Source organism: Actinia tenebrosa, unplaced genomic scaffold, assembly GCF_029948245.1.
Source record: "Actinia tenebrosa isolate PJP-AT-01 unplaced genomic scaffold, QUT_ActTen_1.0 PGA_scaffold15__27_contigs__length_11533743, whole genome shotgun sequence".
In the NCBI taxonomy this organism is placed as follows: domain Eukaryota; kingdom Metazoa; phylum Cnidaria; class Anthozoa; order Actiniaria; family Actiniidae; genus Actinia; species Actinia tenebrosa.
The window spans coordinates 2,534,225-2,552,809 of NW_028292575.1; the positions used below are offsets into that span (position 1 = coordinate 2,534,225).

Genomic DNA, 18,585 nt, shown 5'->3' on the forward strand with positions numbered 1-18,585 from the left:
GTCTGTTGCCATGACCCTGTCTCAATAGGATCATCACGTGACTCCTTTGATGATGACTCTCTACTTCCAAGAAAACTGATTCATTACATTCTGCGTCCCTGCGAAAATGGCTGCATTGAAATCGCTCAAAGACATCACAGACACCTTCGAAGAACAACTGACCTGCTCCCTTTGTCTAGATGTATTCACCCAGCCCAAAACTTTGTCCTGTCTTCATAGTTATTGTACAAGATGTATCGCACAGTGGTATCAGACAAGCGGGAATCGCGGCAACAATCGAATGGACTGTCCGATGTGCAAGACGGCGATAGTTGTGCCCGACGGCGATCCTTCGAAGCTACCTTCGTCGTTCTACTTGGATTCTCTCCTGGACTTGCTTCATGGGATGAAAAGCAAAGCTAATGAACCAGTCTTGCCCCATTGTGTGAACTGTGAACAACCGCGAGTCTTGGCGGCGTTTTGTCAGCAGTGTAATGGCTTGATATGCGAGGATTGCTGCAACGCCCATCGGTTATTCAAAGAAATACGAGATGAACACCAACCAATAATGCTCGATCAATTTAAGGAGGAAAATGTAAACAGTTTTATCAAAAACCAGATGCTGTGCAAGTTCCACGAAAAAAAGAGGCTTCAATACTATTGTCAAGAGGAAACATGTAGAATCAGCGTTTGCCAAAAATGCGCTACTTTGAATCACCAAAACCACCAACTGCAGAGCTTAGAAGACGCTGGACAGGACTCAAGGAAATTGATCGTAGGAGCGATGAATCGAGTGGAACAACGAAAACAAAACGATGGACAAGAACTAGAGCAATCTAAAGAAAACATAGGAAGAATTCAAAGAGAGATTGCCGAGGCAAAGAAGGACATTGATGATGTGGTTGAAATGATTTGCAAGATGGCCAAACAACACGGAATAGCGAAGAAGGAGGAACTGAAGCAGACGCTCCAGGAACAAACAACAGCAAATCATGAAGAACAAACGGCTATTCAAACAAGGTTAAAAGACTCAAATGAATTTGTGCAACACTGCCGAGCACTGTTGGAGAGAGATGTAGCATATGAGGAAATAGAAAGTAAGCAAATGATTCTAGAAAGAAGTCAAATGTTATCAGAAGCTCCTTCGATCTTGTGCCTTCAGCCAATCCAGCGTGACATGACAATACGTTACTCCGTGACAGAGCAAGTCATGCAATCACTGCTAGACATCGGCAGGATTGTGAAGAACGTGACGGACCCTGCTCGATCCACAATTGAATTATTGAAGACTCCTCGTGGTTTTATAAACGAGTGCAAGATAATCACCAGGAATACAGAAGGAGAAGTGTGTCCCACAAGAATCAAGTCTATTGATGTTAGAATCAAAGATGTGGAGGGCAACGAGGTGGAAAACAAAGTGTCTGAAGAGCAAACTGGAAAATACCGTGTGAGTTTTAAGCCACAAAAAGATGGACGGCACGAAATTCAGGTGAATATTGGAGGAGAAAGGATCAAGAACTCGCCTCAGAATGTAGAGATACTCGATGTGAGGGAGTTGTTCAAACCTGTGAAAACCTTTGGAGAAGAGGGAAGTGGTAGAGGACAGTTGAATGATCCACTGTCGATAGCAGTCAGTGATAATGGAGAGATAGCCATTGCTGATTATGGTAATCACCGTATTCAAATATTCAGTCTTGATGGAAACTATTTAAGAGAGTTTGGCAGGAAAGGAACAGGAGAAGGTCAACTGTATTATCCATTTGGAGTGATGTTTAATGAAGACAGAATAATTGTCAGTGATGGTCCACATGGTCAAGGCAGGATACAAGAGTTTGACTTGAAGGGTACTTATGTAAGAACCATCTACAGACATGACCAATGGTTTGAACCGCGTGGAATGTGTGTTAACGATGATAAAAACATCGCAGTGTGCTGTTTGGGAAAACAAGAACTGGGTATCAAACCAAGTATCAAGGTGTTCAGTAAACAAGGACATTTAGTTCATGAGTTTAATATGCCTGATAATAATGAACAGCCTCAGTACATCACCTATGGTAACGGGAAATACTTTGTATCTTGTGGTTATGACATAAACTATGTTCTTGTTTTTGATGTGAATGGAGTTTTCTTGTACAAGTTTGGAAAAAAGAGAGAAAGAGACGGTCAGTTTAATAGTGTACATGGACTGGCTGTTTATGGTCCAAGCATGATTCTTGTCTGTGATCGTTATAATCACCGTGTTCAACTTTTCACACAAGAAGGTCAGTTTATAAAGTCATTTGGTAGCCGTGGTTCAGGTGTTGGTCAGATGCTGTATCCTGCTGATGTAGTAGTTACAGCTGATGGTCGAGTGTTTGTGCTAGAATTTGGGGGTAAAAGAGTTTCTGTTTGGTGTTAATAGATATCAACCATTCAACACTTCTTTACACTTCTATCCCTCTCATACAGTACAGTATAACCCTAATAACTCTTTCATTATTATTTCCATGAAAACTTTGAGAAAAACATTGATTTTATCGTCATTATTGATGAGTAAACTCGAAATGAGTATTTCTTAGTTTTGTAGATTCTCTTTGTTTTTCCAAATAAATATTTAGTAATTTGTTTCTTTTATCATTTTCACGAGTTAAAAAAGAATACTAAATTAATGTTGTTCAGCTGAGTATCAGCTTATAACTCTCTCTACATTAATTAGAAGTCTAAATATTATTTTGTAGCAAACTCAATGTTAAAATAAGCAGATAGCATTTTCATTGATATCTAAAGGCCTAGTTTAGATTAAACTATATTATATTATATTCAGTGATATACTGATCAGCTGTGTCCTTATACCTAATATTATAGACTTGATGAAGTAATGCCAATGTTGTTGTAAATATTTATTAGCAAAGGGAAAAGTAATTGGTTTGTAAATAACCCATATTTAGTTTAATGATTAAAAATATTATCAGTTGATGTAATGTGTGATATGTGTTTTATTATTATGAAAGGAAGTGAGTAATTTGACGAGGACATCTGATGTAAATAGTCTATTGATGGTTGTGACTCATACAGTAGCGAGACATTCCACCATTGCAGCAGTTTTCTCAGCGGCATTCAAATTTTGTCCCACACACAACTACAACTATCTGCTTCAAAGAGTACTACAAGGATTAAGAAAGCATTTGTCTTTTATTTTCACTGGACAGTAAACAATTGAAGCAATTTATATTCTTCCACAGAGTTCTCAATTCTGAAAAATTCTACCCAATTTAATGAGCTTGTGAGACATAGCAACAGTAATAGACCTATCCCGAATTCACTTGACTGGTCATGAAACAATGGTTTCAAGTCGAGGTCGAACTTGATGAATAAAAGAATCAAGTCCAGTCTCAACTTCAAACCATTGTTTCGTGGTCAGTCAAGCGAATTCAGGATAGTTCTATTAGGTGGAAACAAAACCATGAATTGTTTAGGGGGGAATAATTACGTATTATTATAATTAATAAATATTTTATTCGCACAAAGAAGTCTAAAAACCAGACTTGAAATTCCTCTTAAATGCTAGAAACATGTCTTATCAGGGATGGAATAAGTGGAACAAATCAATGGTAGCCAGCTCAGACACCTACCCAGGCATCGCTTGGGTGTATTTTTTCTATTCGCAATGGAATATGGGAAGGCGATTAATGCACGCAAAGGCTTTTGCAAAGCAGTTGATTGACTGGGAACTCACTAAATCCTTCCCATCAACCACAGCACAACAACAGCACGAGTAAGAGAAGTGACTTGGTACGAGTCTCAATCTTAGCTTTAAAATGTGCCACACCCTGTTGTTTACTAAGCACCTATTTTAGTGATGTTGATAATACATTCACATTTTGAAGTCATAATAAATGATATGCATTAACAAACAAGTTAACATATTGCAATGTAAAGAACCTAGAAATCAAAAACAATCCTATTATTTCTTGTGACAGAAGGGAAAAAATCTGAACTAACTTTATGGGAATCCAGTTCATTATTATACACAGTTGTAACTAAGTTGCACGTGTCATCCAGTTCAACACGACAGAATAAATGATAACTTTGTTGTCAACCACACAGCGTCAGTTGATTTGAATGCTTTTGCTTTAATTATAGTAACCATACTGATCAACATGCAATAATGGACTTGTGTAGAACCAGGCTTTAATGTCGTTGATTTTGTCCTGTCATGACTGCATTTCTACCAGATGTCTGACTATACAGCATGGCTGGTTGACTACTGGCGATGTAACTGGTATTCACATTATTAATTGCACCAAAGGAACCAGAGTAATTCTGCATTGCTTGTAGGCTTGTGACATTACCATATGCATTGCCTCCCCAGTACTGACCACCAACGTATCCACCTGTACAAAAAATAGTATGATCAATAGGAAGAGTTAGTCTTTGCATATCTTGTCACTAGATTATTCTTTCGTTGCCACGTCAATGGCAAAATGGGTTTACATGTTAGACTTTATTTTTCTCCCTAAAAAGATTGAATACCCATGGAAAAAAACTAAAGATTTGAAAAGTAGGTAGTCAGTTGCAAACCTACTTTGAAAGACAAAATAATAATTTAACAGCTCTGGTAATCAGTGAGCTTATAATAAGGTACAATTGTATTTCAGCTATCAGAATAAGCCATTTCCATGAAAATTAATGGATAAATATCATGAGCAAAGGTACTGGTCAACATACCTGTATTATTGTACAAAGAATTGGAATGCATTCCTGTAGTGTTAGTCATTGATTCTCCCATCATAACACTAGGGCTACACCCACTACCGCCACCACCACCAACTGCATTACTATTCACAGCGTTAGCAGTATGACTACTATCGCCGTTGCTAGCTAGAGACCAGTATACTTCAGTAGGTGACTCATTGTTGTAACCCGCTGGAGGCTGGGGTGTTGAACCCGTGTATCTGAAGTAGGGATTTTTTAAGTCAACTGTGTTTCTTGTTCGGATGGTTGTCCCATCTAAACGTATTTCAAAGTCTACATCATAGCTTTGCCTTAAGATAAAGATATTATGAAATAACAAGTTAAAACATTGTTTTAGATATGATGTTAAAATAATGTCATGTTCAAGGAAATCTATAGTGTTGAAAGATTGGGTGACAGATGGATGGGATGGAAGGATGAATGGATGGATAGATGGATAGGATGGATAAATAAATAAATGAAAAGAGTGCATATGAGAAACATGGAGCACTTGATTGGGTGGATGAGATGGATGAATAAATGAATGGGATGAAGTGATGGGATTGATACATGAATAATAAAATAAATGGGACGGATGGACCGATAGCATAATATGGATGGACTGATGACAAACTGAATGAGATGGATAGCTGGATAGAAAATGGTAGAATGAGTGATTGCATCACCTTGCATTAGAGACTAATAACACAGTTCCTGATACAGACTGTCCAGCTTTAACAAAGATTGGAGTCTCCAGTAAACAGCGAACCTGTACAAACAGAGATGCTCAAACCATTAAAGCTACTTCATAAAATACTCTGTTGCTTCTACTTTGGTTTGAGAAGAATATAGAAGTTCTAATTTACTATATTATCAATTCAAATATAATTAATTAATGCAGTTGTCTTCGTCATCAAATATTGTCAACAATCGATATCATCATCTATATTGACTCCATCCTCATCATCAACATTACCACTATCATCTCAACCACCACTACCATCATCCATTATCAGAATTACCCTCTCAAGAAGCAGGTCTAGGGGATGGTTTCATCTGATCCCCCTAAACCATAATTAACCCCCATAAATAACAAATACATACCGCCTAATTTAGAAAATAATCAATGACAAATAATTTTCTAAATTTTTTTTTTTCAATAAAAATGTTTTTGACTCATATCGGCAGTTGGAATCCACTCTAGCCTAAATCCAGGCTCTGGTAATACTCTACAACCATCAACACCATCATCACAATCACAAACATAATCATCACCTCATACACCATCACAAACACCATCAGTGGTATGGCATATTACCTGGTACCAATGTGTTAGAGGTTCATGAGGGGCTGTTGATAGCCACACAGGTACCCTAGAAAAGACACACACGATAATCAATATTGCTACTAAGGGAAAGTTTATTTCATATTCCAAGGGGGATGAAGATATGTGGGGGTGGGGCACGGAAATGAAAGGGTGGCTTTAAAATTTGTAATGCATAGAAGGGGAGCTCTCAGTTGAATTTGAAAATTTTCATGGGTTATTTGTGGGGGGGGGGGGGGGGGTCCTTTGAAATCTAAGTTAAGTACTAAGGGGGGACCTGTAAAAAAATAAGTTTTTGAGGAGAAATCTTCATAAAAGCAATATACTTACTGACTTCCTTTGAAGCAAACGTCAAACCAGAATGCTAATCCATGAAGTGACCCACTGCTCAGGAGTGTAAACTTTATGGGAATCTCCATCCTGCAAGAACATGTCATCTTCACTTTTCAAATTTATCAATACCCTTAAATAGTTAGATCGAGCCCTGAAACTAATATTGTAGGGTTGCAGGCTACAATTGTAGAACAATCTATGACTATGTAAAACGATGTAAAAAAAACATGACAATATTACTCTTCTATTAATCCTAAACAATATGAAAAACAACAATACTTTTCTTATCATTTTATCACATCAGTTTATCAAACCCTGAATACATGTTTGATCAGTAACAAACCTGTGGAGGTCATCTTCTTCTGACGTCAAAAAATCCACAGAATATGTTACTGGTTTGGCCATAAGAATGCGTTCATCAAATGTGTCCTGGAAATAAACGATCAAGTCATTTAACAAAATGACACCTCTGTCAAGCAGTCCCTTTATCAAGAAGACACCTTCATTAAATGGACAGCTTATATAGCATGGTCCTCAGAAATGTTCTCATGATAGTTACTGTGAAACTTGAATGTCTATTCATTGGACACCCTTTATTAAGCAGACACCAGGCAAGGTACCAAAGGTGTCCACTTAATACAGGTACCACTATATTTACTATAAAATAAACCTCTATTCAGTCAACACCCTTTACTAAGTGGACACCAGGCAATATACCGAAGGTGTCCACTTAATACAGGTACCACTATATTTACTATAAAATAGACCTCTATTCAGTGGACACCCTTTATTAAGTGGACACCAGGCAATATACCGAAGGTGTCCACTTAATACAGGTACCACTATATTTACTATAAAATAAACCTCTATTCAGTCAACACCCTTTATTAAGTGGACACCAGGCAAGGACCCGAAGGTGTCCACTTAATACAGGTACCACTATATTTACTATAAAATAAACCTCTATTCAGTCAACACCCTTTATTAAGTGGACACCAGGCAAGGACCCGAAGGTGTCCACTTAATACAGGTACCACTATATTTACTATAAAATAAACCTCTATTCAGTGAACACCCTTTATTAAGTGGACACCAGGCAAGGTACTGAAGGTGTCCACTTAATACAGGTACCACTATATTTACTATAAAAAAAACCTCTATTCAGTGGACACCCTTTATTAAGCACACACCAGGCAAGGTTCCAAAGGTGTCCACTTAATGCAGGTAAGTACGTATTTACGTATTTATAAGAAAATAACAGTCAACAGTTTCAAGAGATCTCTTAAAAAAATTTATTAGCTTTTTAATATTTTGTATATATTATAAGACTTTTTAGATCACTCTTTTATATTTTATAACTTTACATTTTTCTTATCTTATTTAATTTATCTTTTTATCCATGTTTTTGTTTATTCATATTTCTTTAATTGTATTATTGTAAAATTAGTCGTTGTATATTCTTATTTAGGGCACTACTGAAAACCACGCTTAGTGAGTAGGTTTCCCTCATTAAAGATTATCAACACATACTGTAAAACAAACATCTATTCAGCAGACACTCATTAAGCAGACACCAGATAAGGTTCCAAAGGTGTCCACTTAATAAAGATAAAATAGAGATACCACTGTATTCACTGTTAAACAAAGCTTTATTCAGCAGACACCCTTTATTAAGAAGACACAAGGCAAGGTCATGAAGGTGTCTGCTTTATCGAGGTACTACTGTATTTACAGTAAAAATTACAAATACTTTGGCCTGGCACCTTACCAAGCATTTCTTCCAATTTTATGGTTAAACTATTTCAAAGTTGAAGTTAAATACCAAGGAAAAACCTTCTGTCTTGTATCACACATTTTGGGGCTTGCATGTATGCATTATTTTATACCATTCTTACCACAACTGGTTGTTTGAAGTATTCTTTTAGTGCTGCTTCCCTTAAGCTTGAAAGATCAACTCCATAGAAGGACTTTTGGTACCTGAAAAATAAGTTATTATGATTTTACTTCATCATTATCATCAATCATCATCGTTATCATCACTATTACCATTAATCAATAACAACATCATTGTTATCACCACCAATATAAATGTGATCCTCCTGATCTGGGATGATCCAATTCAGGACATAAGCGACTTACACTTGGAACCCCCAAACATTATAGTTTAATAGTTTTAATGATTCATGTGTAATTCAATATTTTATGAAACAAATCTAAAATCACATGTACATTTTGCAGAGAGTAAGCATTGGCATCATCATCATCATTACCATTATAAGCATCATCCACGAGCATGTCATCAGGATCATCATCATCATCATTAACATTATAAGCATCATCCACGAGCATATCATCAGGATCATCATCATCATCATTAACATTATAAGCATCATCCATGAGCATATCATCAGGATCATCATCATCATCATCATTAACATTGCTATCAGCATCATCATTATCACCATCATCATCATCACCATCATCATCATCATTAGCAGCAGTATCATCATTATCGCAATCATAATCATCATCAATATGCTGTGTCGTCATCGCCATTACGTTATCTCCACTACAACCACCATCACCATCATTAACATCAGCAGCAGCACCACAATAGCAAATCATTTTAAGAACATCACTTCTGTCACTACTTATAGTATTATTAACCTTGCACAAGTATTTACCAGAAATTAGCCTTTGAGAAATGTTCAATATAAAGTGCATCATCAGAAAAGGGAGCCACATGAAGCTGTCCTACACTGGGGAACATTTTACCTGAAAAGTCAATTTACATCAGTTTATTACTATTCCAGTGCAATCTACAATCTTTGACAAAATGTCCACTAGCTTCCTTTACTTCCAAACTGTCTCCTACCCGCTACCAACCAACCCCTCCCACTATCACCCTATCCCCGTCCACTACAATCTGACCCCCTCCCACTACAATCCAACCCCCTCCAACTACAATCCGACCCCCTCCCACTACAATCCAACCCCCTCCAACTACAATCCGACCCCCTCCCACTACAATCCAGCACCCCACTACCACCCAAACCAACTCCCCCATGCTCTCTTCTGCCCAACCCCCAATACAATGTTGACTTTAGAGGCTGAACAATAAAAAAAAAAATTCACATAATTTCATATTCATTCTATTTTTTGTTTGTCGACTTTTTGACTCTTGGCATATAACATCAACTTACCACCAGGTTTAAGCCATTTCTTTGCATGTAAATAGCTTTCCAACATTCTTTCATTGAACAGCATGTAACCCATTGGCTCTGAAATTATAGCATCAACTTTTTCTGGAATGTGAACCTGATAAGAAAACAGAAAGATTTTCTCTGAATATTTTTAACACTTCACTGGTGTCTCTGGATGCTATTAAAGAGTAGGCTAATTTGTTGTTTTTCTTTAAAAACCATGTGTTATTCCCCTGAGTATTATCTCTTTGTTTACCAGTAGATATATATTTAAAAGGTAAATGCCTTATTTAATGTTAGCATGCTTCGCAGGTGTCTATCTTTACTTCGAGTCATCCTCCTCCCTCCTTTACCACACAGGGGTCCCAAGTGCCTAAGAAATGAAAATAAGAGAGATGTCGATGGAGTAGGCTAATTTGGGAAGCACCGATGGTGTGAGCTGCTAATGCACCGCCTCTCACCAATGCGGCCTGTGTTCGAGTCCTGCTGATCTCGATGTCGTATGTGAGTAGAGTTGTTTGTTGGTTCTCTCCTGTGCTTCGAGGGTTTTTCTCCGGGTTCTTCAGTTTTCCTCCCTCCAAAAAAATCAACTTCTAAATTCTAATTCGATCTTTGGGCTTTCACTTAGTTTGGAGCCTAGCTCTGTTGTGATTGTCCCACGCTGTGATATGACAGCGAAAAGCTTTGTAGATTTTATAGATTTAACATAGGTTCCTTCAGCTAGTAGCTGGTCTTCCAGGGAGCTGACAGTTCACACTTAACCCACCTATTCATTATTGCTCTGTTTTAAGGTTGTTTCATATAGTTTCAGGCTTTTGAGTAATAGAACTATATGGAGTTACCTTGAAAGCATTGAAAGCTGGAGCTTAACCGATTAGAGAAGTCAAAACTGACATGAATATACATACTCAAGGAGATAGCTAATCAAAATGAGTTTTTTATTCATTGAGGAAAATCCTATTTTTACCTCTTCCACCTTTCCAGGAACAACAATAATCTTATCTTCAAGGTTATTCTTCTTCACTAGAAGCTAGGAAAGAAAATATTACAATATTTAATTTATCCATTATATTAAGACCTACACATGCAAAGCAGATTGATAAGTGATTTAACAAGCTGTAAAAACAATGCAATATGATAGATTTTTTCTGAATTCGCTTGAGAGAGTGACCACACAAAAATTGCCTCAAAAATAGAGTTCGGCCATAAATTGAAGCTATTTTTTCATGGTCACACTCACACAAATTCGTAGAAAGTCTATTGATGTTATATTACATGGAGATACCTCTGCATGCATCGCCATGGAGCTTGCTTCAATAGCATACACTTTCCTGGCACCAGCTTGCACAGCAAAGAATGAAAGTATCCCTGGAATTGTAGATTTATAAAAATGAATTGTTCATGTCCCTCTGGCTAGAGTGCCACCAGACATAAAGATATCAAAATCTGTTGACATTTTTAAGAAGAAACTTAAGACATTTATATTTAATTCTTCGGTTACATTTCCCCCCCCTTCTTTTTCACGTTTTTATAGTTCAATATTGACAATGACTTTTAAGTACCTTAGGAATCCCAATCAGATATATATTTTTTCTTCCATTTGTAAAAAGCATTGAGAGTTTTAAATGCATTGTTTTGAGAAATAAAGTATTATTATTATTATTATTATTATCATTATTTTGCACTAAATAGTACGAAATAGTTCAATGTCCACTGTTTTCTATAATAGTTATATATAATAGAGCTATAATAGTTACATAAGACTGTTTCATGGATATAATACTCTCAGATAAAGCATTGAGTTCAAATACGCTTATCACAATAAATGGGGATATGTGGACCGCGTAGCACTTATGAAATACATGAAGATATAGAAATATAGATAAGTTATAGTGCTAGGGAACAAGGTTATTCCGGGCGAAAGACCCTTGGAATTAAATTCGGAAAAATTAATTTTGATTCCCAGCGAGGTCGGAAATTAACCTCGTTCCCAAGCACTATAACTTATCTATATTTCTATATCTTCATGTTATCACAATAAATCTTATTTCCAATCAATTGGCTCAAGGAGTGAATTGTATGTTTTAAAAAAGTGACAAAACTTGAATTGTTCATGGTTCAAGTGTCTTCCTTATCCTCACTATAAATATGCAATAATGTAAATATCAAGTTGTGCATAATATTCATGTCCATTACCTGAGCCAGCACCTACGTCTATAACCACCTATAAAACAAGGATATCGAAAACATATTTCAAAATTAATATTATGATTACTAATATAGCAAAGTTATGGTATGGTCTTTCAAAATGTAATGTAAAACACATTGAAATAATGTCATACTAAACAAATAAGAATATAAAGAATTTTCAGTACTATTTTACAGAAAATTTAATATTCTTATAATCAGATAAAATCCTAATTCCCCTTCGCTCTTCACTTCCCTCCCCACCTCTCTTCTCTTCTCTCTTCCTCTTGACTTCTACACCATTTGAAAACAACTTTTAGGCTACCTTGTCTTCAAAATCTACATGATTCTGTAGCATTGCTTTCTGGTATGTTGAAGTCCTTGTGTAATCCTTATAAACAAGTAGATAATGTTAGTAACCATATTTCTGCATTAAGGCATCAAAATATCAAGATAGAAAATTGGAAAATTTAACTAAAATAAAGTACACTCATTATCATGTAAATGTCATGAATAATTTGGGCACCAGTCTGTTGTGCAGGAGGTAGTAAGTTCAACCCTCCGCAAGACCAACACCTCAGGGTCTTAAAAGTATCAATAATTAAATGTACCTGCATCATATTTTGCTGTTGAGACAGATATCCATAGAACTAGAAAAAAGAAAGAAATGCAAGTGATTAAAGAATTAAATATATATAGTCAATTCACCTTTTCAGCACTAGCCGTCATGTGGTATAAATTGCGTGTGTTACAGTCACCAAAAAGTTCAGACATCGTTCTCGGATTCCCATACAAATTCACTGAGTTTAAAGAGAAAATTTAGATAGATTTCTTTAGTTAGCTCTCTTAACAGCAGTAAGAAAAGCTTCAATCAAGCTAGAAGTATGACATTTTACTTGTATTTAGAGAACTAACTAAACAAACCAAGTAAATAGTTCATTTAAAGTCAGTACATTTATACGGAAATCCGAGAACAATGTCCGAACGTTTTGGTGACCGTAACACAATTTATACAACGTAATAGCTAGCACCGAAAAGGTGAATTGACCACACATAATACAATTACAACCTAGGTTGTTTTATTTGCGATAGAAAATGTTGCAGTCAATGTGAAAGTTGGCTACGATTTTTGCATGGTGTTGTCCGTCCAGACTCAAAGGCAAAGAATTAATAGCCATCTATCTATTTATCATTGCTTTGCATAAGATTATGTGTGTGTATATGAGAATACAGTCAATTCAAAAAACGTTGTCGTCGACCGGCTCAAGCCTACACAACTGGACCAAAAGAAATATGGATAAAAATCACTGTAGCGGTTAAATATTCGTTCTGAATTAATTGTTGCCACTAGTAGTAAAGATAATAATAGCGAGAAACAATCCATCAAATGCATGTCTTTGGGTTTAGGGAAAGAAAAATAAAGTAGTTATGATTCAGTTCACAATTCCGAAAATATGAAGGCATTAAAAAAACGTCTCCTTCAGCACTTCCCGCTCGCCTACGAAGGTTTGTGCTGTAAACCAGGCATTACTAGTCAGATAAAAATATGTAGTCAACTCGGCTTCAATGATTACTACCCAGAGTTCCTTTCGGTCCAGTCGCAGGCTTGAGTTGGTCGAGGACAACATTTTTTGAATTGATTGTATATAGGGAATACATATTTGTACTGTGGTTGTAATATATCAAATTGAGCTGATCCTCGCAGTATATGAAGCAACTTATGCAGCTGCAAATTGAAAGACATAGAAAAAATTCTGAGTCTTGAACGGGATTTGAACCTGTGCCCTGGCGATTCTGGTGCCATGCTCTAACCACTGAACTACCAAGTCTCATAAGACTTTGGATGAGATTGTTACCTGGAAATATTGCATAGCAGAGGCTTCATCTGTTCTTTCATTAAATGTAGATTCTGACTCAGATCTGGCCTTCGATTGTGATAAAAGTGTTCTGAATTCTTTAACCTCTGTTATGGAAAAAATAAGCAAATTTAGTTTGAATGGAATCGTTGGGGGTTAAAGTTGAAAGTTGCAACCTGTTTTAAGTTTGACCTAACCAAACATCATGACCCCCCTCCCTCTTGGGACAAAGTTGGTTTTGGTAGACATCAATCAAAGTGTTACAATCAGAAAACACAAAGTTTTCAAGGGCAAATGCCTATGGAATGTCATGGAAATGACTTGATTGACGTCCACCAAAACCATCTTTGTCACCATGACAAATTGTACGATTTCACACAAGTGATTGGGAAGCCAATCTTGAAAAGTAGCCGTGCCTTTGCATTGAAGTGGGGCAAACAGTGAGCTTGCAATGATAGAGCCATGAGAATAATTGAGCAAGGTGTTGAAAAAAGGTCTCTATCACTGCAAGCTCACCATTCGTCTGGCTTCAATGCAAAGGCACAGCTACCTTTCAAGATGGCGCAGGGAACTGTGAAAGGCCACCATCAACATCATTAAATAACAATTAAGGCCCATCCCTCCTCATTTAAAAGCTTTCAAAGCAAATGAATCAACTATCATTTACTTTAACGTCTTTCTTCCGAGATAAGATAACAATTAAGGTTGATAAGTCACTCATGAATGCTTATGTTCTAATCAAATCATCACATTTAGTATCAAAGTAAGTCATTAAATACATGCATAGTAATGATTCAATACCTACCTTCATTTCGTGAAAAAGTGATAATAATACTACAACAGTGCTCTGGTAGATCGATCAGATACCTAAGTCGACCAACTTGACTATGATTCGTATCAGCACATACCCGAAAATGAGGTGAAAACTCACTTCCTGTGAAGCGGAACGACGAATCAAGAATAAACACTCAAAATCACACGATAAAATGATAATAAACGATGGATATTTGCTTTTGAAAAGTATGAATATTCGATCAATAATAGTGTGTAAATATTAGTAGTAGCAAAGAGGTAGTTTTATATCTTACCACATCGAACTTGGACATCACAATTTTTGGAGGAAGGTTCTTGGCGAACATCGATTGTACATTCGCCGGCTTCATGAATTACAAGGGAACTTTCTCCTTTCATGATCTTCAGACTACATTCAATGAATGAGCGAAGTATGGTATCGCTTCTTGAGTGCATTGGGTGATCCATGCTTATAATCGGAATATAACACGACTCTATTAGACTGAGGTAATTACCGTCAGCACGTGCTTCCATGCGGTCTATACCCACCACCTGACCGTGGGCTCACATTCAACACAGGAACCCCAACAGCTCTTTTCTACCTTAATTAATAGTTCCTATTTCTCAGTCAAAATGGAGACTTTTTGCAAAGACTACAACAATGATTTTGACTGTGCTGCTTATTTAAACACTTACTTTAAAGACCCCAAGATGGAACCGAGAGTTCTCCAAAATTTACACAAGTTTTGGAGTCAGGTAAATAAGAGTGATCTGAAGGTCTTGGAATATGGCGGAGGTCCTAATATCTCACGACTTATCAGTGCTTGTCCTTATGTCAAAGACTTCGTCTTTTCTGAGTACGCGAAGCATCTTCGTCAAGCTGTTCAGGCATGGATCGATAAAGACCCAAAGGCATTCGATTGGAGGGATACTTTTGACTTTATCGTAGGAGAGTTGGAAGGTAAAGGAACAGACGAAGTTGTCAAAAGAGAAGATGAGTTACGACAAAAGATACGAGTCATTGTTCCATGTGATATCAAATCAGATAATATCCTGGAGATTCCAGCCAGTCTTGGTGACAAGTACGGTCCACCTTATGACGTTGTTGCCACGAGTCTTTGCTTAGAAGCAGTGGTAGAAAGCGAGCAAGAATACAAGGATACCGTGGCAAAATTGGCAAAGCTAGTCAAGCCTGGCGGATATCTAATGATGCATGCAGTAATCCGCCAAACCTTCTATATGGTCGGATCAAAAAAGTTCTACTCTTTTTATTTGACGAAGGAGATGGTGGAAGAAAGCATGAAGAATACTGGGGCGATAATCATGCACATCGACATGGCAAGTTCTGATACAAAAGTCGATTACTATCCCTTGGCAGACACGCAGGACGAGATGTTTATCTACGGACGCCTGTGATTTCAACCTTAGGAAATAATTATGAATATAATTTAGATCTTTTGAAATCATGGTGAAATCACATGCAAAATAGACTCCTTTAAACATGATTACTAGGTGATAATCTATAATATTGTAGAAAGAGTACAACTACTTTACATATCAGGGTGTAACATAATGTAAGAGTTTGTCTATTTGATCGTTAGCGATGCTTACATCAATTACAGCTAAGCTGGTCTCTGTGATTGTCGTTATATAATTGTAACAAGACAAGCAATTTAAGTCTCTAACCTAATAAAGTACTAATGCACCTATCAGCGGCTTCCCCGTGGGGTCGACCCCCGGGCTGACCAGGGAGATGGGTGGGAGAATATAGAAGGATTGGATCCAGTTATTCCCCCTGGGGTTGGGAAAATTTGCGACATTGGTTTCGTGACTAAAACTGAGGTGGGGGATTGTAATGAAAGTATTTTCATTGCAAAGGTTACCAGGGGGATTGATTTTCCTCTCTAGTTAAAGAAGTAGCTCCTGATTTTAAACAGTTTGAGACCACGGACGTTTTTGGTCGGGCTGGGTTACCTGTGTTATTCGACAATACCCAGATGCCTCTCTGCTCGTCAAGATGGCTGACGAGGTGAGAGAATTCCACTGTATGTTTTTTTGACATTCTTTGTTGTTTCATAGATACTAGCCTGCGTCACATCCGGAATTTTCTTCGTAAATACCGTATGTGACGCAGGCTACATAGATACGAATTCGAAGGCAACTTGATTTTTTTTACTTTTAAATGTGAATTCTTCATTTCATGAGAGTATTTTTCCAATCTTTTCAATGAAAAAACTACCTGAAATATCGAGCAAACCGCACGGGTTACGCGTTGAGTTCAGTTTTCAAAATACAATAACAATAATTTCAACCAAAATGAGGGAGATTGTAGATTTGAATGCCTCGACCAGGGGACATTGAAAAGAACAACTTCCCTACCCCTGGGAAAAATGATCAACATTGTTTATGAATTTTTACAATCTCCATGGTCAGCCTGGGGGTCGACCCCACGGAGAAGCCGCTGATTGGTGCATAATTAAATTGTACGTAAATTTACATTAATAAATGGCAGCTTTGACATTCAATCCTGGTTCAAAATTTGTGCAGTATCTATCACATGAATAAATGGCAAGCTTTGCCATTCAGTCCTGGTTCCCTGATCCCCGATTCAATGACTACCAAAGACGCTGTTACATTCTGACGCAAATTAGGAAAAATCAATCAAAGCTCTTGCCACGGCTTACGGGACCGTTTGTTACGAGCATTAGATGGTTGGTGGTATTGAGGGAGGGGGCATTACGGGGAAGCACCCAAAAATAATTAGGTAAATAGAAAATATATTTTAACAAATTTATCCTGTTTAATAGGGGTAACACTTAAAAAAATCACGTTAGGAATCGGGCATAATACATTTTTTACTCACAATTCATAAAAGCCCCAAGCGACCACCCCCCCCCCCCCCACCTATCCCTTGCCCGACCGAAAAAAAAAAAAAAATGAATGAAGAGACAACTCTTTATTAGCCCTGATATGTAACGTCAAGGGGGAGTGGAGTTGAGAGTAGGGGGGGGGGGGGGGGGGCTATTGGTGAGTTTCTTCCGTCAACACAACGGAAACTATTTAAAAAATGCATCTATTCTTCAGTTTTGTTTTGTTTTGTTTTTTCTGCTGAAGGGGGGGGTGGGCTTCAGCCCTCCCTTTACCCCACCAGTCCCCCCTGGATCCCGGCCCTTGAACCTTGAACTGCCGTCGTTTCTTTTTAAATTATCAATGAGGGGTGGACCATTAGATTTTGACAAAAATAACTTTTAGCACAGCTTCAAAGAGTGAAAAAAATCGTGCTAAGAAAAGCGCCAGAAAGAAATTCCAAATTATGTCCAAAAAAAGTCCTGCTCAGCCACGAGGGCGTAAAACAAAAATCCTGCACAAAATAAATTGTCCAACCCCCCTCCCCTCCCCTCAAGGATCTCGTCCCTTCCCGTCCCTTATCACCTAGGATCATATTTAAAGAAGTCTATTTTGCATGGCATATTCTTAAAGCTTTGAATTGAAAGGCAGTTTTTATGGCCTAGATTTCACCGGGAGTCAACAATATTTATTGTTGCCAGTACGTGTAAGGTTTAAAAAATCACAGGCGTACGTAGATAAACATCTCGTCTTGTGTGTCTGCCATGTAATCGAGTTTTAACCAGAGAACTGGTTGCAGTCGTGTGCATGATTTTCGCAACAGTATCCTTCATATACTTTCTTCCCATATCCATCTTCGTAAGCAAAAACCTAGAGAACTATTTTTGATCCGGACCATATAGAAGGTTGGCTGATAACGCAGACATCATAGATATCAGACAGGCTTGACTAGCTCGCAATTTTGCAACGGTATCCTTGTTTTCTGCCTCGCTTTCTACCACCGCTTCAACAAAGACTAGTGGACAACGTCACTAAGCGTGGACCGTACTTGTCACCAAGACCTGATGGATTCCAGGGATATTATCTGATTTGAATATCACAGGAACGGATGGCCTCGTATCTTGTGTACTCATCTCTCTTTTAGCAACTTCGTATGTTCCTGTTCATTCCAACTCTCCTACGATAAAACACACTCCCCCACTCGAATCCTTTGAGTCTTTATCGATCATGCCTGAACTGATTGACGATTCGCCCTTGCAGTAATCGGAAAAAAAAAAATTATTTACTCGAATGGGAGCTGCCCCTTTACTTCATTTTCGTGGATTTCATCATGCCCCCTTACATCGTGGTA

At 37.5% G+C, this 18,585-nt stretch overlaps 3 protein-coding genes across 3 annotated transcripts; 2 read left to right on the forward strand and 1 right to left on the reverse strand.

The window, feature by feature from the left end:
* The first annotated feature begins 56 nt into the window (after positions 1-56).
* On the forward strand, positions 57-2,934 carry LOC116299145 (E3 ubiquitin-protein ligase TRIM71-like). Its single transcript, XM_031707776.2, has one exon. It carries the CDS (start codon positions 107-109, stop codon positions 2,375-2,377), a length of 2,271 nt encoding a protein of 756 aa, XP_031563636.2. The 5' UTR covers positions 57-106; the 3' UTR covers positions 2,378-2,934.
* Positions 2,935-3,131: 197 nt separating this feature from the next.
* On the reverse strand, positions 3,132-14,894 carry LOC148910834 (histone-arginine methyltransferase CARMER-like). Its single transcript, XM_089030437.1, has 17 exons — positions 14,684-14,894; positions 14,401-14,529; positions 13,596-13,702; positions 12,351-12,389; positions 12,065-12,130; positions 11,749-11,776; positions 10,838-10,920; positions 10,520-10,582; positions 9,553-9,667; positions 9,034-9,124; positions 8,245-8,326; positions 6,693-6,778; positions 6,347-6,436; positions 6,011-6,065; positions 5,379-5,461; positions 4,687-5,003; positions 3,132-4,352 (listed from the first exon to the last, which is right to left on the reverse strand). The coding sequence occupies exons 1-17, from the start codon at positions 14,853-14,855 to the stop codon at positions 4,150-4,152; spliced, it is 1,809 nt and encodes a 602-aa protein (XP_088886563.1). The 5' UTR covers positions 14,856-14,894; the 3' UTR covers positions 3,132-4,149.
* Positions 14,895-15,020: 126 nt separating this feature from the next.
* Positions 15,021-15,803, forward strand: LOC116299147 (nicotinamide N-methyltransferase). Its single transcript, XM_031707778.2, has one exon. It carries the CDS (start codon positions 15,021-15,023, stop codon positions 15,801-15,803), a length of 783 nt encoding a protein of 260 aa, XP_031563638.1.
* Positions 15,804-18,585: the final 2,782 nt, after the last annotated feature.